The 8,443-nt window shown below is 34.1% G+C and overlaps 1 protein-coding gene across 1 annotated transcript in view; it reads left to right on the top strand.

Moving 5' to 3' along the window:
• LOC141295811 (arf-GAP with SH3 domain, ANK repeat and PH domain-containing protein 2-like) overlaps positions 1–7,978 on the top strand; it is an 8,676-nt gene extending 698 nt beyond the window's left edge. The window contains exons 2-6 of the mRNA XM_073827086.1: positions 1,110–1,230; positions 1,641–1,726; positions 1,812–1,891; positions 4,156–4,269; positions 6,537–7,978. Of these exons, the coding sequence (XP_073683187.1) occupies positions 1,110–1,230; positions 1,641–1,726; positions 1,812–1,891; positions 4,156–4,269; positions 6,537–6,611 (476 nt within the window). The 3' untranslated portion in view covers positions 6,612–7,978. The remainder of the gene's footprint in view (positions 1–1,109; positions 1,231–1,640; positions 1,727–1,811; positions 1,892–4,155; positions 4,270–6,536) is intronic.
• The last annotated feature ends 465 nt before the right edge of the window (positions 7,979–8,443 follow it).

The following is an 8,443-nucleotide window of genomic DNA, read 5'->3' as shown; positions in this document are numbered from 1 at the left end:
GCATTTCATAAAATATTACAATTAGTAATAATAAAATTATGATGATGATTTCTATTTTTATTATTAGTTTATACTTTGTTGGGTTTTCCTATTTGCAAACAAGCAATAAAATAAAACATGTTCTCAGCATTTAAAAACAACACAGGCAAAATAAAGGCTAAATATTTATTAAAAGTAATACAAATATTTACATATTTAAAAAAACAATATATATAGTATTATAAATATAGTAAATAGATAGATAAACAGTTGATGTATAATAGTAAATTATAATACATAGATTTTATGCAATGTTATATATAATATAATATAATTTTAAAAATATACTATATACAAATATTTATTAAATTATATTATTTTAATATAATAGGCTGAATATTATTTTTAGTTTAGCTCACTATATTTAATCAGTTATAAATGTATAATAAATAATTTATATAATGTTCTTAATCATATATTTGTAAAATATATTAATAAAAATATTATTGGAATATATATATATATATATATATAGTTGCAATCAAAATTATTCAACCCCCTTGACCTGCAAGACATTTTGCTGCAGAGAACAACATTTTGTGAAAACAATTCAACAAAGGCATCAGTAAACTATTAAAGAAAGTTTATTAATACACATTTGAGTAATTCTGAGAATGTAAGTTGATGAATAATGAAAGAAAAATCAAATTGGCTCTAAACATTCATGTCCAAAATTATTCAACCCCTGAAAGTAAATTTGGTGTAGAATCTTTTATTCTTTAAAACCACCAATAAACACTGCCTGGAAGTGCTTAGATGCTTCAGTCACCTTTCTGCTGCAATCTTGGGCCATTCCTCCCCTGAAAAAGCTTTCAGATCACTGATAATCTTTGGTTTTTACTTTGCCACTGCTTGCTTCAAATTCAACCATGTATTTTCAATGAGAATTACATCTGGAAACTGAACAGGCCACTTAAAAACATTCTATGACTGATTCCTAAACCAAGCGTAAGTAGATTTGAACGTATACTTTGGGATGATTGTCCTGCAGGAAAGTCCATTGGGGGATACTATATATATATAGTTGTGAAGATCTTTATTTTAAAGACATCTATCTGTTATCTGTGCAGTTCTTGTGCCCAGTGGAGCTTCTCCTTCTGTGGTTAAACCTGGCAGTATGATGGAGGCCATGACTATACAACCCAAACCTGGACAAGGGCCTCCTGCTCAAAACATCAACCGGGCTACAAGGTCAGAATACTAAACAACCCATGACCACATCCACACACGCACACACACACACACACACACACACACACACACACACACATATATATTCACTCTGACAGCTCTGCCCTAAAAAATCATCACTATTTGCCACTAGTCCTTGCATAGAACTTCCTGTAGAGCATTTGGCGAGTCACATTCCAGTAAAAGGTGAGTGTGTCCTTATCTGAACACAAAGGTGGAAAACGGCTGTAGGGAAATGCTGCTTTACCAGGTCATTAATTCCTATTCAAGTCCTCATTCACGCACACAGTGCCAGAGGAGCAGACAAGTAGGGCACTCAGATTACTAATGGTGTTACCAGCATGACCTGAGTCCAAATACGGTAGCCAGAAACGGTACACAACACTCACATCTGTTCTTGTCGATTACAGCGCAGACAAAACCTTCAGTAAAAGCGCACTGATGCGCTCCGGATCCATCGAGAGACCAGGTAGATGTCAGAGAAACCATATTGACTGTAAGTTGGTGTTGGTAAGGATTGCGGCCATTGCTGTAGTGAAAACGCAGTGCTAATTGTGTAACTTCCTGTTTTTGTGGAACAGCTAAAGAAGTTCCTGGAGGACCCCAAAACACCACTGCTCAAACTCTTCCTGCTACACACATGCCCAGGAAAACCTACCTGGTATGGTTGTCAAATCATGAAGGAATGCAGGGCTCTACACTTACTTTTCTGTGCATCTAACTTAAATATTAGGAGCACCTTCTAATCAATAATCAAAAAATCTGCTTAAAAATGTGCCTTGCCATTGCGAGATGATATTTGACTCCTTAAAGTGATTTACCACGGAATTTAGTTTTTACCTTTGTAATTAGGGGTGTGCCAAAAAATCGATTCACAGAAAAATCTAGATTCTCATTTGCAACGATTCAGAATCGATCTGAAATGTCCAAGAATCGATTCAATAAATAAATAAAATCAGCTGGCTGTTCGCCTCCATTTTTGTAACTAGCCTATACTGACGTCACCACGCAGCCGGTTTTTGAACGTAAGCGTGCGCGGCAAATCACTAAAACAAAGAGGAAGCAAATATGGATGAGAGGAAGATCCAATCAGCCCCGTCTTCACTTAAAGCTAAAGTTTGGCGGCATTTCGGTTTTTACCGAATGCCTGGAAGCACTGCGCTGGACATGACACACACAGCGCAACCAAGTACTTCGGCAGCACAACATGTGCGCGTGCTCATATTACTAGGCATCACCCAGAGCTCAGCGAGACGGAGCGGAGTCAGCAGCCAGCTGCAGACCATCGCACAGTGCAGTGCTTCACGAAACTCCCCGCCAACTCCGAGAGAGCAAAAAAAAAATAACTCGGTCTATCGCTTGCTTTTCATTTTGAAAGAAGCATTTTATTTTCATAACTTGTTATTCTTTAAGTTACTGAATCTGACTGAGAAATATTATTAAAATATTAAAATTATATTATTATTAAAAATTAAAATATATTGTTTTTTTTTTTTGTCTTCTCCGGTTGTGTTCTACATGATATTTGTGGTAAACTGCAACTTTCCTGGGAAATGCATCTATTTTCAACCATTTTGTATTATGAAGAAGCACTTTATTTTTGTTCCAACTTATTTTATAGCTAGCTACTAATGAGTAGCAATTGAGAACCAGACAATGTTTTTGATAAAAGGCACTTCCCTGAGAATTTAACTTAATAAATGTGAAAAAGCCACTTTAATGTCTCCGTTTGTCATTCTGTATAGCAAAGCAGATGAGAGTAGATCATGATCAGAAACCCGATTAGAAATCATTATGAATAAAATCGAATCGTTTTGAATCGAAAATCGATTTTGAATCGAATCGTGGCCTCAAGAATCGGAATCGAATTGAATCGTGAGATGGTAAAAGATTCCCACCCCTATTTGTAATGGCATTTTTGACAGCTTTATTAAAAGTATGTCATCTTTTATGTCAAATTTTTTGAAAAATTATATTTAACACAGCTTTTTAACATTTCTAATAAAAACAAAAGAATAAGAATAAGTTACCAATCAAATGAAATCAGTATTAACAAAATGTATTTGTACTACAGAGAAGAAGAACAAAAAATTGGCTTGTAGGTGTATTTTTATGTTTAATGAGGCTCAGGGGTGGCATGAGTGCAATAAAATGTATGTTGAAAGTAATGTTTTAAATATAACTTTTTGAATACAGAAATATTAAATGATTTAAATTACTCAAAAGATACTTATAACTAAATCTGCCACTAGGTGGCGGCAAGTCACTGATTTAATTACCGAATCATATTATTCATTTGATTCGTTCGAACGGCTGATTCATTCAGGAATAAAGCAAGTGACTTTCTTTATGAATAGGAAATTGAATCATTGACTCACTAGATTTGTTTAAAAATGTACGTTCATTCATAAATGAAGCACCGCTGTGTTTGAATGGAGATGTGCAGCGGATCAGTTTCTGACGACAAAATAGAGCAAAATCAGGCAATAGTCAGACAATAAGTCACTTAATAATAACTTCTTATTTTAGCTGTTGTATTAAATCAATATCTCATTTACAAACTCCCTTAAAAATCAGTAAAAGCTGTCATTCATCTTCATCGCAATCTCACAAAGTTCCATTGTAATCAACAAAGCTCTCCACACTGCACAATCACTCTTTTATTGACACTCTCTCTACACTTAGTTTTATAAAAGGATTGGTGAGATATGTCCATGATACATTACTTAACGTTGCAAAAACACACAGAAAATGTTGAATAACAAATATCCTGATTGGGTCAGTCACACTGGTGCCATTATTTCTATATTTCTATATTATTGCCATATTTTTTCATAGTTTTCACTGTAGAGCATCCAAATATGATCCAAAGTCACCTATTTAGCACGTATGACACTAACTGACATGTTGTTGTTTGCCGCGCAGAGGCCGAAGCGCGTGAAGGCCATGTATAACTGTGTGGCTGATAACCCGGACGAGCTGACGTTCTCTGAGGGCGAGGTGATCGTGGTGGACGGTGAGGAGGACCAGGAGTGGTGGGTGAGTATCCTGACCTCACTTCAACTCTGTAGATGACACACACCTCACTTTCACATATTAAAACCAGAGAGGAAAAGTTAGTTGACTCTATTTCCTATCCTGGCTTGTTGTTAATAAGTAAACTCAGTGAGAGCTACAGGATGAATACAGACCAGCTGCTTATTTTCCACCAAATCGCCTTGATTTCCACTGGCTGTGTTTAGTTATTTGTTCTCCACTGAGGCTCATCAGCAGTACTGCCAAATCCCCAAATCTCTTTTCCTGTGTCACTGCAGTGCTGTTTACATATTAGTGTGCTTCAGTGGGTTCAAGCTGCATTTCTACTTCACTGTTGATAAATGTGACCCTGGACCACAAAACCTTAAGTAGCACGGGTATATTTGTAGCAATAGCCAAAAATACACTGTATGGGTCAAAATTATAGATTTTTCTTTTATGCCAAAAAACATTAGGATATTAAGTAAAGATCATGTTCCATGAAGATATTTTGTAAATTTCCTACCATAAATGTATCAAAACTTAATTTTTAATAAGTAAAATGGATGCACCCTCAGATTCCAGGTTTTCAAATAGTTGTATCTTGGCCAAAAATTGTCATATTCTAACAAACTATACATCAGTGGAAAGCTTATTTATGTCAGATGATGTATAAATCTCTATTTCAATTAAGTTTATGAAATCCTATAAATATAAATGTTACTCATTACAATCAGTCAAATTAACAGTATGTATGCAAATGAAAAGTATGTTGTGTCTTATGTAGTTGTGGTATGAAATACAGTTGGCTCTTTGATCTGCTTTGTTCCTCTTCTGAATAAAACTTTATATAATATTTTAGTAAATAAATAAATTTATATCACATGTAAATAACTATAGTGAATGTGTGTTTTGTAAGTTAAATTCAGTGTTATTTTATATATGGTATTTATTTTTAATTTTATTTACATTATAATTTATTTTTTGTTTGTATTTTGTTATCTTTTCATGTTATTTTATTAGTCTGTTTCGAAATTATTTATATTTTTGCTTATTTGTCTATTTTGCTATTTTATAAAAGAAAATAACACCACTGCATGCACATTATTATAATTATACTATTATTTATATACTATTATGGAATCTATTAATAATTATTTATTTGTATTTAAATTTTATTTTGTATATTTTCATTTAAATTAGGGCTGTCAAATGATTAATCACGAATAATCACATCCAAAATAAAAGTTTGTGTTTACATACTAAATGTGTGTTTATGTGTATATTTATTATGTATATATAAATACATACACATACATGTATATTAAAGAAAAATGTTTTAGATTTATATAGAAAATATTTATAATTCTATATATAGTCTAAATTAAATAAAAGTATAACTATTCATACATATAAATATTTTTTGAAACCTATACATGTTTGTGTGTGTATTTATATATACATAATAAATATACACATAAACACACATTTAGTATGTAAACATAAACTTTTATTTTGGATGTGATTAATCGTGATTAATCATTTGACAGCCCTAATTTAAATATTTTGTTTGAATTTTGCATGTCTTTTTTTGTCAGTTTTATTAGCCTGTTTTTAATTATATATGTATGTGTGTGTGCATATATGTCTATGTATATAGATATAGATATATAGATATAGACATGCGCACACACACAATATGTATATTCAAAAATACATTTTGGCCATTTAACACACCACTTTATGCATAGTATTATTTATATACTATTCTAGTATAAAAATTTAAAAATGTTTTTAATATAAAATATAAATAATATAATAATAAAATTTTATTTTATTTTTTGCTTATTTGTCTGTTTTGCTATTTTTATTTATTTAAAAAAATTATATATATATAATTTTATTTATTCAAAAAGACATCTTGGCCTTTTGAGACACCATTGTATGCACAGTATTCGATTTCATTTTTACATTGTCATTTAGATATTTAAGAATTTTTTCCATGTCTTTCTTTTGGCCAGTTTTATTAGTCTGTTTTGCTATTCATCTATATCTATATCAATATCTATATCTGTAAATATAAATATCTATTCAAAAAGATATTTTTACCTAATACACAACTGTATGCATAGTACTATTTATATACAATTATAGTATGTATTAAAAAAAATTTGTTAGCTTTTTTAATGAATGAATAGCATACCCATATTAAATATTAAAATAGACATTTTAGCCTTTTAAGATATTTTTTAAGATACTTTCTAAGATACTTTCTCTTGATTGTTTTGCAGCTGGGCCACATTGAAGGAGAACCAATGAGAAGAGGGGCATTTCCTGTCACATTCGTGCAGTTCATAATGGACTGAAGAGATCCTAGACACTGAATTGGACTGATGATGGCACTTCTCTGCTTCTGTGTGGCCTCACTGACCATCATCATCATCATCATCATCATCATCATCATCCCCTTTGTCAAGAGGCTTGTGTCTTCACTGAGCTTCCAAAATCCCTGGCTCTCACCTGGTTGGAGCGACTGGAATATAACATCTGTTTTTGGTTTGTGGACCAGATATGATTCAAACTGACAGTTGGATGCAATAATTGCACTTTTAACCTAATTTATCACGACCACCTTGCGAGTCGAATGTCAACTAAATGAAGGTTTTATTCCTATTCCTTTTAGATAGACAACTCCTACAGTTGTTTTTGAAGTACACAGATCTGTGAATATAGTCTTATTTGCCCACATTCCATGATATGGCAACGAAAGGCAGAAGGATAAATGGAGAATCGCTGACTTTTGAGGTCTTGTCAATGGTGCTAAACCAGGAATATGCTACGAGAGCTGTCTGCGCTCCTATGTCCCCGTTTCACACTACCTGCCCCAGTGCTGAGTGTAGAAATAGACTTTCCACCGCTCACACATGGGAAATCTGAAGTGCACTGTGTGGATGAGAGACGGAGAAATGGACAGACGCAAGAATGCTTTGTGCTGGCTAAAAGACCTGGGACGTGGAGACTGAATCAAAGTAATCTTGACCTTGTACCTGCTGGGAGATTTGAGCAACGTGACAGTCTGCATGAACAGAGAGAGCGATGGAGCATCAAGGAGGTTTATTTCTGTATAGATATTTATAATTCGGAGCTGTCCTTCTGTTTTCTGTCTTCCATTAAGATGCTCTTATTGATTTGAATGATCTTTCGCAGACCTGCCTTCAGTGTGCAAGCCTTGAGATGTCTATGGAACACTGGCATTTATCCACCGGCTCATTCGTTCTTAGTACACCCAAAAATGAAAATTAGCCCATTATTTACTCACCCTCAAGCCATCCTAGGCTATGACCTCCTTCGTTCAGACAAATCCAATCCGAGTTATGTAAAAAAAATGCCCTGGCTCTTTCAAGCTTTATTCTTGCAATAGGTGGGTGTTTCTCTGCAACAGGTCAAAACAAGTCCAATCCATAATTAAAAGTGTCTCACACGGCCTCCAATAGCAAATCAATGCATTTTTGTAATAATCACTTCCCTTTTTAGCTTGTGCTCACTGTTGTAGACAGAAGAGACGTAGGACGTCAGCATTGCGCCTGTGAGTCTCGTGAAAACCAATGTTTGTTTACAGGAGCAAAGGAAGCAAAGTTTCCTTAAAGGAGTAGTTCACTTTCAGAACAACAATTTACAGATAACTTACTCACCCCCCTGTCATCCAAGATATTTATGTCTTTTTTTTCTTCAGTCGTCAAGAAATTATATTTTTTTGAGATAAACATTTCTGGAAATTTCTCCATATAATGGACTTAAATGGTGCCCCGATTTTTGAATCTTCAAAATGCCGTTTAAATGCAGTTTAAATGCAGCTTCAAATGGCTGTAAACGATCCCAGCCGACGAAGAAGGGTCTTGTCTACCAAAACGTTCGGTCATTTTCTTAGAAAAATATATTTTGACATACCTTTTAAGCACTGAAACTCGTCCAGCACTAGGGCTTGTAGTGCACGTTCCCGACTTTACGTACTGCGTCCACCGTGCTCTGCAACGCAGCGAATGCTTGAAGCAGTCCCATCACCTGACTCGCTGATTGTTTGTAACAGTGGAACAGATGTGGTCCAGTCGTGACAGCACTGAGATTCCTGCTCCTCTGGAAATGGCTGGCATTTTCCACACTTGCACCACCATCTCGTCTCGTTTGAACGCGGTCTGCT

The sequence above is a fragment of the Garra rufa genome, chromosome 21 (assembly GCF_049309525.1).
Source record: "Garra rufa chromosome 21, GarRuf1.0, whole genome shotgun sequence".
In the NCBI taxonomy this organism is placed as follows: domain Eukaryota; kingdom Metazoa; phylum Chordata; class Actinopteri; order Cypriniformes; family Cyprinidae; genus Garra; species Garra rufa.
This window is presented reverse-complemented; position numbering and strand designations above follow the sequence as displayed.